This window comes from Lissotriton vulgaris, chromosome 7, assembly GCF_964263255.1.
Source record: "Lissotriton vulgaris chromosome 7, aLisVul1.2, whole genome shotgun sequence".
In the NCBI taxonomy this organism is placed as follows: Eukaryota; Metazoa; Chordata; class Amphibia; order Caudata; family Salamandridae; genus Lissotriton; species Lissotriton vulgaris.
The window spans coordinates 1,679,659,003-1,679,677,024 of record NC_141695.1 but is presented as its reverse complement, the minus strand read 5'-3'; the positions used below and the strand labels follow the sequence as shown (position 1 = coordinate 1,679,677,024).

The 18,022-nt window shown below is 49.4% G+C and overlaps 1 protein-coding gene across 2 annotated transcripts in view; it reads left to right on the top strand.

Moving 5' to 3' along the window:
- ZBTB46 (zinc finger and BTB domain containing 46) overlaps window positions 1–18,022 on the top strand; it is a 288,923-nt gene that overhangs the window by 184,729 nt on the left and 86,172 nt on the right. For both annotated transcript variants that reach the window (XM_086932760.1, XM_086932761.1), the window contains exon 5: window positions 17,183–17,476. In XM_086932760.1, coding sequence (XP_086788886.1) covers window positions 17,183–17,476 — 294 coding nt within the window. The remainder of the gene's footprint in view (window positions 1–17,182; window positions 17,477–18,022) is intronic.

Here is an 18,022-nt window from a genome sequence, read left to right as displayed (position 1 = left end):
AATCGTTCAAGTAAATCCACTCTAACATTGATGAGTTTTTTGTACGTCAGGGAGATAGCGCTGTCCGGCATGTGGCCGTCCAGCACCCGATCCTCCAGGGGTGATGACTCAGGGATCGCATCTCCTTCCGATATGTGAGAGGAGAGGGCATGACTAAGCTGGGCGTGTCGGAAATATTCCGTCGACGCCAGTTGGAACTCAGACCGTAGCATGTCAAACGACTTGATCCTCCCCCTCGCTATCATGTCCCCAACCTTAGATATCCCAATGGTGTCCCACCGGTCGAAACCCTTAGTTTTCCACAGCTTTCCCAGTATGTCTGAGTCATATAGGGGGGTGGCCAAGGTAATCCTATCTTTCCAGCCCAGGGTGTCGGTGACCGCGCGCCATATATGCACCATCGTTTTTGTGGGGCATGTCAGCTTCCGGTCCAAGGACCTGGAGTATAAGGCTCTGTAATAGTTCCCGTCGTTCACGAGCCACCGATCCATGGCGTAGCCCGGGCTGGCCGCTGGGCCATAGAGGCCGTGGTTGATGGCCACAAGCTGGGACGCCCAGTAATAGCGTCGCATATCCGGCAGGGCGATACCCCCGTCGTAGCACGGGATGGTCAACTTGAGCAACGAGATTCGTGGCCTCCCATCCCACAACAGTGCTCGCTGCAGGGATTCGATCTCTCCAAAGTATTTGGCCGGGACCGGATCCTGGGTGTTTTGCAAAGCGTAGAGGAAGCGAGGTAGCGCCATCATTTTGAATAAAGCGGCTCTGCCCATTAGGGAGATCGGTAGCTTCTTCCATCCCTCGACATCCCTGCGTAAACGCGCCAGCGGTGGTAGAAGGTTGTGTGAGTATCGGGCTCGGGGGTCGCGCGACACGTAAATGCCCAGGTATCGAAAGCCCTGCTGGGCTATCTGTATTGAGCACCCACGGGGGAGGCGCGGAGTGTCTCCACACAACGTGTATAGTGAGGATTTAGACCAGTTGATCACCAAGCCGGAATGTGTCCCGAAGGTACCCAGCAGGTCGAAAACCACAATAAGCGAGCGGCAAGGAGAGGTGAGATACAAGAGGATGTCGTCCGCGTAAAGCGACACTCGGTCCTCAAAGCCAGGTGACCACGTAATCCCGGATACATCAGGGTGTGTCCTGATCCGGGCCGCCAGGGGCTCCAGTGCCAGGGCAAACAGGAGCGGCGAGAGCGGACAACCTTGCCTGGTGCCCCTGTGCAGCGCAAAGGAGGCCGACAGCCGACCATTGACGGCCACATTAGCCAACGGTGCGGAATACAGCAGCCGGACCCATCCGATGTAAGTGGGCCCAAACCCCAATTTGGCTAGGACTGCCCACAGGTAACTCCACTCCAGCGAGTCGAAAGCCATAGTGGCGTCAAGAGAGGCGAGAACTGCAGGCTCACGAAGCAGGTGAGCACGTGCCATGACTGCGTGGAGCCGCCTCAAGTTGAGCGCCGTGTTCCGGTGCGGTATGAAGCCGGACTGGTCCGGGTGAACCAAGTCCGTGATCACACCCACCAGCCGGTTGGCCAACAATTTGGCCAGGATCTTGGGTTCGGCGTTCAGGAGTGAGATGGGTCTATAGGACCGGCACAGATCACGTGGTTTGCCTTCCTTGTGGATCACCACAATGGTGGCGAGTCTCTGATCGAGGGGGAGTTCTCCCGCCTCGCGGGCCTCAAGGAACATATTGAGCAATGGTGTAGCCAGCGCGTCGGCCTTGAGTTTATAAAGCTCGATTGGGATACCGTTGGGTCCCGGTGCTTTGCCGGAGCGCAGCGAGCGGATCGCCAGGGCCACTTCGTCCACGGACAGGGCTCGATCCATGTCCTCTCGGTCAAGATCCGAGAGGCAGGGAAGGTCGATGTCCTCCAGAAAGGAGGCCGAAACAGACTCCGGGAGAGGATTCGCGGAGGTATAGACCCCCTCGAAGTACTCAGCGAAGGACCCAACTATAGCCGCCGGGTCAGTCAGGGATAAACCGTCCGCACCCACCAGCTCCGGGACCACCCGGGACGCCAACTCCCGTCTATCCAGCCACGCCAAGAGCTTGCCCGCCTTATCACCCGAGTCGTATATCCTGCCCTTCTGTTCCCTGCTCAAGGCCTTCGCTGCGTCAGTGGTGGTCGCCCGGAGTTCGGACTGTTTAAGGGAGAGAGCGTGAATCAAGTCGGGAGACGGGTCCAGCTCCAGTTGGGCGCTCAGGTCAGCGAGATCGGATTCCAGCCGCACCACGTCCGCATCCCGGCGGCGGCGAGCCTCCGCAATCAGGGAGAAGGCCTCGCCACGAAGCACAGTTTTAAAGGCCTCCCAAAGGGAGACAGCGGAGTCAACGGAACCAGTATTTTCGGCGAAGTACCGGTCCATAGCTTTAGTCAGGAGGGCCCTGGTCTTCGGATCGCGAAAATACCACGGGTTAATGGGAGCCACTCGCGAAGACGCGGGTATCTGGAAATCAAAAGAGACCCAGACCGGGGAATGATCCGAAATGCCCCTAGCTAAGAGACGCGCGGTGGACACAGACTGCGCCTGGGCAGCCGGGGTGAGGACGTAGTCTATTCTAGAAAGGCTACCGTGGGCACCCGAGAGGAAAGTGTACTGCCGCTGGGTAGGATGTAACAATCGCCAGCAATCTACCATCCCAGTGGAACTCAAAAAATCAGGCAGCCAAGACTGGGAAGGGCGGAGATCCCTGGATGGAAAGCGGTCCAAGTCCCCGGCGACTACAGAGTTGAAGTCCCCGCCCACCAGCAACAATCCCTCGGGGAGACCTAAAATGGCACCTCCCAGGTCCCTGAAAGTAGTCTCCTGCAGCCCCGGGGGAACATAAACCGAAACCAGCGTGCGGCCCTCCCACTTGCCCACCAACGCCACATATCTGCCCCTTTCATCAGCGAGTATAGACTCCACCTCCAACGGGAGGGACGTGCGCACCATAATGCCCACCCCTCTGGAACCCGAGGAGAACCCTGAGTGTGCCACCATTTTGTATCCACGTCTATTCAAGGCCTTACAGGCATGCCCCACCAAGTGGGTCTCTTGTAGAAAAACCACGTCAGGCGAGCAGCGTTTGAGCATCTGCAACACAACACCCCTCTTAATACGGTCCCCCAACCCGTTCACATTCCAGCTCAACAAATTAAGAGATTTACCCCCCATCATCAAGGACGATCCGCGCCCCCTCCCCCACCCACCACGGCGCCCACAGCAATAACATTTCAGTCCAGTAGTTCCTCAGCCGGAACAAAGAGTAAAACAAAGAAAGAGTACGAAAAAACACACCCCAACTACCCACCACCCTGCACCCCTGCATTAGACTATAATCCACCCCAACTAGCAGTGTGCCTGTCGCCCCTTAACTAACCTACAAGAAGTCCACAGAGGAGAAAGGAGACATCCCATCCCCCCCCGTCATCCCCCATATTAATTACAAAACGAGTCCAAATAACAGCAGCAATGCAAAAGCCGAAGCCCCTTACGGCAACCCAGCTCTCGGAAGGCAAGTAACCGAACAATCATTCCTGTGCTTCAGCGCCTCCGGTGGCCTCCTCCGTCAGGTCGGTCGGCTCATGTCGTTCCTGGGGCAGGGTATCAAGCCAGTGTCCCACCTCATCCGGGAAGTCAAAGAAAAAGGTCCGGTGGTCACGCTCGATTCGAAGCTTGGCAGGATAGAGCATGGAGTAACGCAGGCCCATTTCCCTCAGTCTCCGTTTCACCCCCGTAAAGCTCTGGCGCTTTTTCTGGACAGCCTGGGTGAAATCCGGGAAGAAGTTCACATCAGAGTTCTGGAAGCGGAGAGGGCCCGCGGTCCTCGATGCTTGCAGGATAGCGTCTCTGTCCCTGTAGTTGAACAGCCTCGCGATGATGGGTCGAGGGGAGGCACCCGATTTCGGCGGCCCACCCGGGATCCTGTGGGCCCGTTCCACCGAAAAGAACGTACTCAGGCCCCCCGGTGCCAAGTTCTTAACCACCAGTTCTTCCACAAAGAGCTCAGTCGAGTCCTCCTCGGCCTTTTCCGGTACTCCGGTGATGCGAACGTTTTGGCGCCGCGCGCGACCCTCGAATTCGTCCAGTCGACGCGCCAGCATTCCATTAGCCATTTTCAGGTCGCGCACCTCCAACTGTATATCAGACACATCAGTGACCAGGCTGGAAGTCTTGAGGTCCAGCGATTTCACCCGGTCATTAGTTTTCCCGAGGTCGGTCCTGATGAGGTTTAACTCAATCTTCAGGGAGTCAACCTTGCTGGACAGTTCCTCGCGGAGTGTGTGCATCTCCGTCTTCACCCCCGTTATCGCTCCCATGACGTCCCGAAGTGTTATCTCGGAGTCGTCCGGTGACTCATCCCTTCTCGAGTCTTTAGTACGACCCGTCAGTACCGGTGATCCCCTAGACTGGGAGAATCGCTCCGGAATGGTGGACTGGGACTGGGACGGTTTCCTATTGAGCCGCTGAGATTTGCCTGCGTCCGAGCCACCCTTGCCCGCCATATTGGCACTCTCGGGACGGGGGGACACCAGGGGCGAAAGGGTCCAGTGTAGTATGCCCAATGCACACGACGATAGCTCCAAAGTCCTGTGTTGAGGCCGCACAGCAAGGCGTTCAAGGATCCGAAGTACCCATCGGGAAGACGAAGCGTAGGCAGGGAGGTACCATGTGGAGACACTGATGTACCCCACCACGGTCGCTAGCGATGCGGGCGGAGCCTCCGGAATCCGTCGAGCTAACTGAGTCTAGGAATGTCCGATTTTCATTCCGAAAGCGGGTGCCGCCTCAGGACCGGCTTAGTAACCGATTCCCACAATCGTGGGACAGGATGGGTCACAGGATTATTGCGGAGGATCGGGAGGTCTTCGGAGCTCCGAGCTCACGCGGCCATCTTGGTTGGCAGCGAAGCTCCTCCCCGGAACTGGTGTTATTGATTCCAAATTCGCCCCTTCGAGGGTCAGCATAATTGTCTCCAAGGTCTCATCTTGGGGGATGGAGGTATAGAGAGACTCTACATCTGGCGAGACAAGGAAGTCAGTCTCCGCATTAAATTCAATATCTGGAATTACACTCAGTATGTCTTTCGTGTCCTTCAAATAAGTTGGCATAGTCTGCACCAAAGGCCTTAGAAAGAAGTCCACAAAAGCAGAAAGGGGCTCTAGGAGAGACCCCTGACCTGATATAATTGGTCAGCCTGGTGGTGGTCTCTGAATCTTGGCTGAGAGAGTGTGCTTCAGAGATAAGACACTTATCAGGGACTCCCTGTAGATAGAAAGGAATAGTTCTTTTTCTTCCTCTTAATTTGGGTTTCCCCTCCTTTTTAGGTCTCGCCTGTCGATGCGCATGCGCATCGAGCAAGCGAGACTATGGGGGCTTATCCACTCTTTATCCAACTTGCAAGGAATCGTGGCGATTCCTTGCAGTGCCCGTGACTTTTAAGCTCAATGCACATGCGCATTGAGCTTAAAAGCGCGTGCACATGCCCCCAGCCGCCTGCCTTGCCTACTCTCCCGCCCCCTCACTTCTTGATTGCACGGCCGCTAGGCCGTGCCTCCCCTACTCCTCCTCCTACTCTCCTCCCCTCCCGTCTGTTCCCGCACTCCTCCCACACCCCCGCTCCGCCCCCTCACTCTGTTTCACGAGCTCATCATCGAGGAGGTCTGCATCAACCGTGAATAACAAAACGTCCCCCAAACACGCTGACGCTGCATTCCTAAAATAAGTAAGTTATGCGATTTTATTTTTTACGAGCAGTAGTTTAACTTCACGTTTCTTATAATCGGCCCAACACACTAATGAGTCACTCCGTTTTTCAACAGTTTATGATCACATCAGCCCAATGACGTCCGTCTTTGTTTACCCGCTCCGCCCCCTCCCCTTCCCGCCGTGTCGCATACCGTGTTTTTATTGACCATGTGCCCCGTGTTTACTATCATTAGGAGCCGAATCCAACCAACCGTGAATAACAAAACGTCCCCCAAACACGCTGACGCTGCATTCCTAAAATAAGTAAGTTATGCGATTTTATTTTTTACGAGCAGTAGTTTAACTTCACGTTTCTTAAAATCGGCCCAACACACTAATGAGTCACTCCGTTTTTCAACAGTTTATGATCACATCAGCCCAATGAGGCAATCCTCCCCAGTCCTCACAAATTGAATGGCATCCCACTGACTATCTATGTGCTACAAGTAAGATTCCATTGCCAATCACTTTAACTAAACGTAAAAACTTGGCCACAGTCTAAGTTTCTTGGTACTCAAATAATGTGGGCCTATGTTATTTCCACTAGGTTTGCATACCAAAAACTCACTGCATCACTTGAATGCCGTAGAGCGCATAAGACTACATACACGAGGGAAGTCCCGCTCCGCCCCCTCCCCTTCCCGCCGTGTCGCATTTCTCCTCCCCTCTCCCCTCTCTTCCCTCCGTCTTGTTTATTTTACCCGCTCCGCCCCCTCCCCTTCCCGCCGTGTCGCATTTCTCCTCCCCCCTCCCCTCTCTCCGTCTTGTTTTTTATTTAACTAGAAGTACCCACATCTATAGCACAGATATTAGCAGCCCCTTAAGACTCAGAATGATCCATTAATATCGTTAGACAGGTCACGCCAACTTTCCAGTGATATTCCGATCTGCATTTTACTTTCACATGTACCCCTTAGGTGTTAAATTGCACAAACTGCATTTGACAACACTACAAGTACCGAAATGCAAAGCGTAGAGATCAGCGACCTCGTACAGTTTTTGACCCTATAAGTAATCGTGTTCGAGTAGCAACGCCCTCTTCCGCATTCCTGTGATGCCGGAATGATGAGGCGAGGGACAAATGTTGGAAAATCAACCCATAGACTCGGGCAAGTTCAACTACAGTGTAACAGAGTGTGACCGAAATCTGATAACATTCTCGAACCGTGTCTTTATTGACCATGTGCCCCGTGTTTACTATCATTAGGAGCCGAATCCAACCAACCGTGAAGGCTAGAATCGGCACTGCCTAGCAGCGATTTGGAAACAAAACTCGATTTGCTAATGGTGTAGCGGCTTTGTAGATTCTTGCACCAAAGATGGCTGGCTTCCTCCTCTCTCCCAGCACCCTCTTCATTCACATTGTGTGTACTGCTGCAGATGTGTGTTTACAGTGGGGGGATGGAGACAGCGTCTGTTCCCGCACTCCTCCCACACCCCCGCTCCGCCCCCTCACTCTGTTTCACGAGCTCATCATCGAGGAGGTCTGCATGTATGTATATTTTAATCTGTATTGGATTACATCAGCCTGTCCCCGCCAGGCTAGAATCGGCACTGCCTAGCAGCGATTTGGAAACAAAACTCGATTTGCTAATGGTGTAGCGGATTTGTAGATTCTTGCACCAAAGATGGCTGGCTTCCTCCTCTCTCCCAGCACCCTCTTCGTTCACATTGTGTGTACTGCTGCAGATGTGTGTTTACAGTGGGGGTATGGAGACAGGGAGAGCGTAGTTATTTTGAATCACATGCCAGCGCTTAAGCAGCATTGCCCCTCTTTGAATCAGTCCAAAGTGTTTTGCCGGCCCTGTGCCAACAACACACTGAAGAGTGTCTTTGTGTGGAGCTGAGTTCCGGATTTCATCGCTTCCTCTAGGTCTGCCCATGGCTCTGTGGTGATTGTCGTGAGCTCTTTTAATCCCATGAGTGGTGGACTCTTTCCATGAAGGTTAGAGGTGGACTCTGGCTCGGTTTACATTCAAGCCTATTTGCATAAAATTATTTCTAATGCATTTTCAGCTTCACCCGTTAAGGGGGTATTATACATGTGTTTGTTGCGAAAGAAGAGTGCATGTTGAGGCCATAATTAGGACATTGCAGGATTCTCTTCATGTTGCTGTGCAGTCTCCTTTGGTGTGACACCACAGCTACAGGGCATTCGGTTACTAAGTTAATGGAATGTCATTAGCTATAGATTTCTTGGACACATAGCTAGGAAACGCAAAAATGATAGGAGCAATGCTTGAAAAATAGTCTAAACCGCTGTCACTTTCTATGGTAATCGTTCCCACCCAGGGTTTATTCCTACTCACCCTCACTCACCCTCACCCACACTCACCCTCACTCACCCTCACCCACACTCACCCTCACCCACACTCACCCTCACCCACACTCACCCTCACCCACACTCACCCACACTCACCCTCACTCACTCACACTCACACTCACACTCACCCTCACTCACACTCACCCTCACTCACCCTCACCCACCCTCACTCACCCTCAACGCCTCACCCTCACTCACCCTCAACCCCTCACCCTCAACCCCTCACCCTCACTCACCCTCACTCACCCTTACCCTTCACCCTCAACCCCTCACTCACCCTCACTCACCCTCACTCTCACTCACCCTCAGCATCACCCTCACTCACCCTCAACCCCTCACCTACCCTCACCCTCAACCCCTCACCCTCACCCTCACTCACCCTCAACACCTCACTCGCCCTCACCCTCACTCGCCCTCACCCTCACTCGCCCTCACCCTCACTCACCCTCAACACCTCACTCGCCCTCACCCTCACTCACCCTCAACACCTCAACCTCAACCCCTCACCCTCACTCACCCACCCTCACTCACCCTCACTCTCAACCCCTCACCCTCACTCACCCTCAACCCCTCACCCTCACCCACCCTCAACCCCTCATCCTAACTCACCCTCACTCTCACTCACCCTCACTCACCCTCACTCTCACTCACTCTCACTCTCACTCACCCTCACTCTCCCTCACTCTCACTCACCCTCACTCTCACTCACCCTCACTCTCACTCTCACTCACCCTCACTCTCACTCACCCTCACTCTCACTCACTCTCACTCACCCTCACCCACCCTCACCCACCCTCACCCACCCTCACCCTCACTCACCCTCACTCACCCTCACTCACCCTCACTCACCCTCACTCACCCTCACTCACCCTCACTCACCCTCACTCACCCTCACTCACCCTCACTCACCCTCACTCACCCTCAACCCCTCACCCTCACACAGTGCAATAGGTCTCGGAGCATTTGAGTTAGAGCTTTTAGATTTGTTTATGGCTTTTTTTATTTGTAATTCTTTAGCATTGGCTACAGGAAACAAAAATGCTAAAGATTTACAAAAAAACCCCATAAACAATTCTAAAAGCACTAACTCTAATGCTGCGAGACCTATTGCATTTCCAATGCTTGTATCTTTAGAGCGTGGCCTCCCTTACTTTGAGCTTGGTCCAGGTGAGGTGAGGTATTTTCCCCTGTCAAGAAGGGTGAGTAAGGAACTGCATTGGTCCTTTGTAAATGGACTTGTATTGTTGAATATCCAATGTACTTACACCACTTTGCATTCTTATTTTAGGTGATTGATACACCAGCTGACATGGAGGAATAGAATTATATATCCTTTAAGATGTCACTGTACTTAATTTCTGTATGATTTTGAGTGTGGTTTTGCACTAGCAGTAGCAAAGGTTTTTCAAGAACAGAGGCCCTGAAGAAAGCCAAGGGAGTATTTCCCCTATTTGGCAGAAACATGTCGGCCCCTAAGCAGTCATTTGTTTATACTGCATGTTTGCGCTGTTCTGGTTTTTAAATAGAAAGAGGCTTACAGCTATTAAAGTTACCTTACTGTTCATTCTCTATTCCATTTTAACTCCACTTTCCCTACACTTTCACTCTTTGCACTGCACCTGGTTCCATTTAGTGATCCCACGCATGGTCTACAAGCGATTGTGGGCTTGACCCCAGTCCTGCCAGGTGGATCTGGAAGTAGTCTCAATGATCCAGAGACATCCCAGTCCAACCCTGTGGATGACCAGATGAGAAAATAAGATCACTAACAAGATTTTGATGGTAATCCATCCCTGGATCTTGGGTCTCACCTACCTTTGCTGGTGGTCACATACGTTGGATTATCAACTCTATAAAAGACCATTTAGACATTCTAGTTAGTACTTTGATGACTTACTGATCCGTATGGTTTTTTGAGTACACTTGTCTCTTTTGCTGTTTAGACCCCTGGGTTTTTTTTGTAGTTGCATTACGTGTATTAGGGGATGACAACCTGGGCAGGTCTCTAAATTCCCTTAGACCCTCCAACCCTCGTCTGTGTTTTCTTTCATTCGCTGCTGGCATATTTGACCCATTAGAAACAGACATTGTGATTAATGTGTGTTCACTGCTGCTCTCTTTTACTGAGTGATATGCTTATAAAGTTTGATTTCCCCCACTCTGCCATTTATTTACCAGTGCCTCTTTCTATAATTTGGGATTGTTCTGGAGCGGGCAGCACCCTGCCATCACCCCACCCCCGTCTTAATCCTCTTTCTGTTGGCCTAAATTCTCACCTTTTAAAGCCAGGCCTCATAGCCTTTTATCCAGTAATTGACTTCGCCGCCTTACCTCTGCTACCCAGGTTCACCCTCGCTGGCTCCTTTGCTGCCTTCTTGTCTGTAAGGGAGCAGAAAATAAAGGTGCTGTCCCCCACGTGACACTCTGTATTCTTTCACACCAAACACTCCCTTGTTCATACCTTTCCCACACAGTCCTAAATAACTGAATCAATTTATACTGCAGTAAGGGAGTGCCGCTCCTTTCACAACCTTCATGTTAACAAGCCATGTGACATGAAAGAAGCTTGTTAAAACCGTCGCACCTGGGTTTTAATCCCCTTCTTTGAACGCCACGCATTGTAGGTTCAGGCCCTGATTTTACCCACTGAAAGCTCTAGGCTGCAGGTTTAAAAAAATGCATTTTATGTATTATCCAATATAGTGCTAATTCTACCCACACGGATTTCAGAGTAGTCTACAATACGCATTTAAAGCAAAGTCAAAAACCTATTAATTGACAGTATTTAAACAAACATTTGTTTAATTTACAGAAGAAATAAGGTTGCAGCAAAGGTGGTGTGTTCAGATAATAGTAAGAACATGAAAACTCCGTACAGTAGATGACGTGTTTGGGAAGGACAATCAGGGTAGATGAAGGACACGAAGGCAAATTGAAATTATATTCTGTTTCTAGTTAAGAGATTCTGAGGCATTGATGAACGTTTTATTTCTAAAGAGCAAAACATGGTGTAGAGGTCACGAACTCTAAAACCTGCGATGCCACTTCTGGTTGTGAATGAAGGGACATGGCCTGGTTCAAGAAAACATTCTCGGTGTACTTGACATACCCGCAAACTCAGCCGCCTTTGACGAGTGTCGTCTCCCATCCTCATTGAGAGCAACAGCCCTCAATAGACTTTAGTAGGGTCACCCTCATTTCAAACCTGCATCCGCGTTCTAAAATAGTTTATTTTTCTTTCATTTAAATGAGGTCACCCTCTCAAGTACCTAAAGTCAGCCCCATTCATGAGCCAGCAGGCTGCCAGGTATGACTTTGATGACAGTACCACAGCCTAAATGTAATTAAATCTTAAAATCTGAGCAAAAGAGGTTTCATATTCTTAAAAATGTTAACCTCCGTACACAAATGTAGGCATGTTGAAATACGCCCTCACCAAACGCACCATCCTTTAGAAAATTAAAGGCATGAATGTTCACCTTTGAAGAGCTGGAATATTTTAGAAGGCAGCAAAGATCTGTGAGCCTCAAATTAGGCCCCAAAAGCTGCTTCATTATTTCCAGGTTCTTTTCAGGAGCACCGCAGTAGAACGTTTTTAGGCGCAAAGCTACTTCACCCATAAAACTGTACTTTTTGTGCACTGTGGCGTGGTACCTTTTTACAAATCCCTTTTAACAGTAAACAGTGAGTTTGTGGAAGGCCCAATAGGTGACCAGCTAGGTTTATTTCCTACCCATGTGCGCAGTATCATGCACAAACAATTGCACTTTTTAATGCTTGTTGAAATTAACTTCTCTAGTTTGTTAATAATTATTTGGCCTACTTATCCCTGTTGCTAGATTTTTGTGTCGACAGTGAAATCAAGCTCTCCCAGAACTGCCCGCGTATTTCCCAAAGATAACTGTTGCTTCATTATATATATATATATATATATATATATATATATATATATATATATATATATATATATATTATATATAATCTTCCACTCGCACGGAAGCACACTTTTCAGGAAATACCTGCTTCTTGAAGGCTTTTTTGAATACCTCCATAAACTGTTAAAATACAAATCCAAAGCAAAGTCTGTAGTATGCCTTGCAACATCTACTTTGATTTTTACGTTTCAAGTATCAGATATAACAATGTTTTTATTTAGATTGTTCCACTGATGCAGGGCTTTTTTTCAGGAATAATTTGAGTAAAGAGGTATGCTAGATTTTTTCTATTGAGGATATTGAGTGCTGGTCCTACATTAAATTGATCACTCTTTGTAGCCCTGTTTCTACAACTCACCCCATGCTTCGGTAAACGCATGCTTTGTTCTTTTATTAAGAGTTCAGCACTTGCATGCTATGGGATATTTTATGATGCTTACGTTAATGGATGATCCCTTGTGCAGAGTTTCAATCTTCACCACCCTACTGCATACAGTTTCACTTTTTTCATACGCCCTTTCGCCTTCATACGCCCTTTCGCCTTCTATGGGTGAGTCAAGGCAGAAGTACACCATTTTTTTTTTTTGTAAAACCGTTTTTATTGCAGAACCAAGAAATACAGCATACTTTTAGGAGACCCTGCACTGCCAACCCCAGTGCTTTATTCTTATCCACATTATCTTTGTACACGGCCTGTAGGCCCACAACCCGGAGGTCGGGCGGCGTCAAACAATGGATCACCAGTCTCAACAACCTTTAATCAGAAAAGATTAGTCCTCTTCATGCAAGGATTTCTTCAGTTCGCTTTTACTTTTTTTGTCCCCCACCCCAAACACCATCTCCCCCCAACTTCTTAACTCCCTAATTCCCCCTCCCACCCACCCGCGCCCCCACCTGCGCCTGAGCTCGCTATTAATGTGTGTGTACGAGTGCTGTCAGGAGTACCTGATCAGTTATGGTGAAGGTGCACCTGGTGTGTCAATGGGGGCTTCAGCTCCTGAGTCGGTGGGTCCCTCCTCCTCTTCCAACGTGCTGTCTCGTAAGGCCTGCACCAGTGTCTCCCACTCCATTGCCGCTTCCAGTGCCTTGTCGGATTTGCGGGGCGCCAGCTGATACCTGAGTGTACTTTCACTCATCGCCCACTTCAGAAACTCATTAATCCACCGCCTGTGCATAGGGCCCTTCTTTGATTTCCAATTTCGTGTTATTTCTCGGTTGGCCAGGAGCAGACCCATGTCTAGAAATTTACTTGTGATCTTATTCCTGGGTGTATGCGGTAACCAATGCAACACGCCAACAGACTTATTATACTGTCATTCCCTGTCCGTTACTACGTTTAGTGTCTCGCCAATTTCCCGCCAATAGTCCCGTAGGTGGGAACAGTCCCATAACATATGACCCAGGTCAGCCCCTGCCGCATTACATCTGGGGCATGCCGCGTTCTCCGCTCCAAAATACTTCCTGATTTTCCCTGGTGTGTGGTGGGCTCTGTTAAGGATATAAAAATGTATCAGTTGGAGTCGTGCGTTTCTCGTACTCTTCCTTGCTCTCCTTACCAATTGCGCCCATGTGATGTCAGGGATCTCCATCTGGAGATCCAACTCCCACCTGGCTTTAAGTGCTGATAAAGGTTGCAAAGGTTCATGCAGCATTCTAGAATAAAGGCACGTTACCGCTTTATAAGTACCAGCCACCATCATAGTACATTGGCAAGCCATGGACGTAGCTGGCTCCAGGAGCCCTCCCCCCCCCCCCCCCCCCCCCAGTGCACTTGCATAGCTCTGGTCACAGCAGCGTGCATCAGAAAGTCCACCTTCGGGAGGTCAAAGCGATCTTGCAAGGTTTGATATGGGAGTAACGCTCCATTTTCGTATAGGTCCCCAAACATTTGGATCCCGGCTTCCTCCCACCCCTGTAGGCGGGACCAATCTCCACCGTGATGGAGCGCCGTCACCATACCCAGGGGTATCTCGGGTGCGTACATGCGCCGCACTCCCGCTCGTCGCTGCGATCGATTCCAGCAGAGTCTAAATGTCTGTTCCTCTAGAGATAAATCTCTGAGTGCGAGCCTCTGTTGCAAGGTGATGTACGCCAGAACATGGCGGGGGGTGCCCTCGTCCCTCTCGTGCTCCGGCCCTCGATACACCTTTGCCACCTCCTGCGTGAAAATCTGCAACTGAGCCGCCAGGTAATAGAGCTCAAAATCCGGAACCGCCAGGCCTCCCTCATCCTTCGGTCGGAGCAGCGTGGCTAAAGCTATTCTATGCCTGCCTGTGCCCCAATGAAACGATATCAGTAACGATCTCAGCTGTTGAAAGATAGATCTGGGTATCCACACTGGCAGTGTGCGAAAGTAGTACAGGAGGCGTGGCAAAGCTATCATTTTTACTAATGAGATGCGTCCCGTGACCGAGAGCGGGAGGGTGGTCCAAAAGGACATGCTGCCCTTCAGTGTCCGAATACAGCGGCCCACATTGCCCTCCAGCATATCTGCCGCCTTGTGATACACATGCACTCCCAAATATTTCAGGCAATTAGGGTCCCAATTGAGCAGCGGGCAGGTGATAGGTCGCATCTCCCCCTGTCGTAGTGGAAATAAACAGGATTTAGCCCAGTTTACTTTTAGACAAGACAGGCTACTAAAAAGGACAAGAAGCCTTTCTGCGCCCTCCAGCGCTTCGTCAGCGTCCTCCAGAAATAACAGGAGGTCGTCCGCTTACAGTGAAATCATCTGTGGGCTTCCCCTAAAGATTAGGCCCTTGTAATAATGTCGCGTTCTGGCTTCCGCCGCGAAGGACTCTATTGCTAAGGCAACCAGCAGGGGGGAGAGTGAGCACCCCTGCCTTGTACCACGGCATACCCAATACTGGTGTGATATGAGTGATCCCACCCACACCCGTGCCATCGCTGCTGTATACAACACCCTCGTCCAAGCTATGTAACCATCCCCAAGGCCAAAGCGTTTCATGACCCTGTATAAATATTCCCGTTCTAAACTATCAAACGCCTTCTCAATATCGATTGATAGTACTAAAGGCGCTCGCGCACTCTGCATTGGGTCCCCCAGCAGACGTATCAGTCGTCGTATATTGATAGTAGTGTTTCGCGTGGGAATAAATCCGGTTTGGTCACTATGAATCAGCCCCGACATGTGTTGCAATAGTCTGGTCGCCAATATGGCACTCAAGATTTTGTAGTCCGTTGTTAGCATGGACAATGGCCGATAGGATGACGGTCTGCAGCTCTCTCTCCCAGGCTTCAGCAACGGGATCATCAGAGCTTCACACATGGACTGAGGGAACCAACCTCTAGTCTTGGCTTCATTATATATCGTTTGGAGCCGCGGAGAAAGTTGCTCTAGATATTTACTGTAAAATTCTATGGGCAAACCATCCAAGCCCGGGGTTTTATTATGAGCCATCCGCTTCACTGCACTCCCAATCTCCCCAATTCAATATTCCTGCCCAGGGTCTCTGCCTGCTCTTGGTCTAGCTGCGGCAATTGCAGCCCCTCCAGGAAGGTGTCAATTTCACTTTCCTGTCCTTCCAGCGCGCTCTCATACAGCGTTCTATAGTACGATTGGAAAATGTCCAGTATCCCCATTTGGGTGTTGTGTACCCGGCCTCCTTCTCCCTCTATGGCCAAGATCGGGTGGCTACGCCTAATAGGGTTAGCCAGCCAAGCGAGTAACGTCCCAGCCTTATCCCCCTCAGCGTGTGCCCTCACCAAATAAGTCTTGTGATCGAAGCTACGGAGCCGTTCCATTACAACCGCCACTGCTTCCCTGGCCTCGCAGACCGCATCCTGCAGCTCAGGATGATTAGGCCCTGCCATCTCTGCCTCCCGCAGCGATGCCCAATTCTGCCAGGATGACTCTATGCACGTCGGAATTCGTGCTGTTTACAGGATATTATCGGGGATCGGGCGCGGAGCTCCGGGTATATTTAGCATTTGTGATTGTGAGTAAGACCGTAATGCCATGGTAGGACACAGTCAACTGCTTGGGTGAAAAAAGGGAAGATGCCAAATTATTATGCATACAGTGAATACACTGAGCTGTGGTCAGATTGTTCGGAGGATAACTTTCAATGCATCCTTCATTTTGTTTTAATGCATCATATTAAAGAAATTACATGGAGATCAGTTCTGGTCAAAAATGATGTATGAAGTTCTGTACTACAATAAAATCTATCAACCTAAACGTTTAACCAGAATAATATGAATCTGTTAATTTTTAGGATTCCAGACTCCACATTCTCAAAATATCCTACATGGATATTCAGTCTGGTATATTGTGATGCACGATTAGAATCAACTCCCAAACAAATTACTAAAGTAATTGTTGAAATTAAAAAAAAAACTTTAAGACTATTTTTGGAAAAATAATTATAAATGCTGTAACTTGCTGTAACTTGCTGTAACTTGTCTGCTTTAGAGATTTAGATTAAGATGGTGTCTTTTTTTTTACCCTTGGGATATCTCATCAGATGGGGTCTACTGTAATTTGGAAATCCCTGATCACTAAAAGCATGCACAACAAATCCAGTGTGCATCGGCTTTGCCACCGAGCAGAGTTTATTTTAAATAACCACTGAAACATCACATACTCTAGCCTTTGCTGTCAATTTACTTGCTGTGCATGACTAAACAGCTGTACACGTGTGATAAATAGTTTGGAAGTGCTGTTGGATGCATTAGTCAATTGAGTACAAGAGCTGTATTTGGTCAGAGATCCACCTTTGAACTAACTAAATCATCTTCAAACAGAACTAATTTATTTGTGAGTTGCATATGCTCGCGTTATGGAATGTTTAAGACTGTACCTTTGAATGTTAAAAACGAAAATTCAAATCTGAAATGTAAAAATGTTAGGCGCGACTGAAGGTGCCACACTAGCCATCAGGCCACTTGGCAGCTTTCCTGGCTGCCACCCTCTCCACTGTGAAAGGTTTGCATTCCTATTGTGAAAGATTTGTCTCTAGGGTTGAAGGTTTAGCCATGGCAGTTGAAGTGGTGGACAGCTTTTTGTGGTTGGACTAGGATTTTTTCCAGTCATTTGTTTAGCTCATCTGTGTGCCGCCAGAGGCCAGAAAGTTAATTGTTGTCTTCCTCAGCCTGCTCTTTTTTGCACATGTTGAGATTTCTGCTGCCTGACCTTCCTTTCTGCTCCTTTCCTGTAGGTAATGACAATGATGATGTAACGGTCATCGAGCCTGGCAGCTCAGACAGCCGAGAGGAGCGGGCTGATGTGTACGCCACGGCAGAAGAGGTGCTTGTGGGAGGGGAGCCGACCTACCTGACGCAAACGCTAGGACTGGATAAGGAAGATATTCGGCCTCACGCAATGTCTGCTGCCAACCTGCGGGCGGCACTCATGAGCAAAAACAGCCTGCTGTCTCTAAAAGCGGAAATGCTGGCCGATGACAGCTCCATGCTTTTCGAGTACCTACCCAAAGGGACACACTCCCTTTCTCGTAAGTCCATATGCCCTACTTACAAGAGTTTTTTTTGTATGTTGACACTAATGACCACATTGTTGAGTCCAGAGATATAACGGTGTTCCATTCTGTTCTTTTATTCATTTCTTTGATGGTATTTCAAAAAACATTAGATTTTTAAAAATATGAAATCCGCAATCTTGGAAATTGTTTTCTACAGTTGTTTGAAGGAGTCAAAATCCAAGATCACACTGGAATGAAAGCTAGGCTTTATACAAATTTAAATTTTGCAGGGTTTTTGCTTATGAAAATTGAGCCAGCCAATGGTAAACACTGGGTGCTGGCTCCGAGTGCCACTGTAAGCTAGGAAAATATGTCTCTCAACAGACTGCGCTTGTGCTCCCTTGTAGGTGAGATCTAGAAAAGGGGATGAGTTGACAGGCAGACACTGTAGTGTGAGAGCTATTAGAAGGAAACTAATTGATAGAAGAAAGTTGGAAGGGAGATGGAGGTGCAGACAACAACAAAACAAGTATAGTCGGAGATGAGAGTTCTAGGCATTAGACCCTCTCATATGGTGGC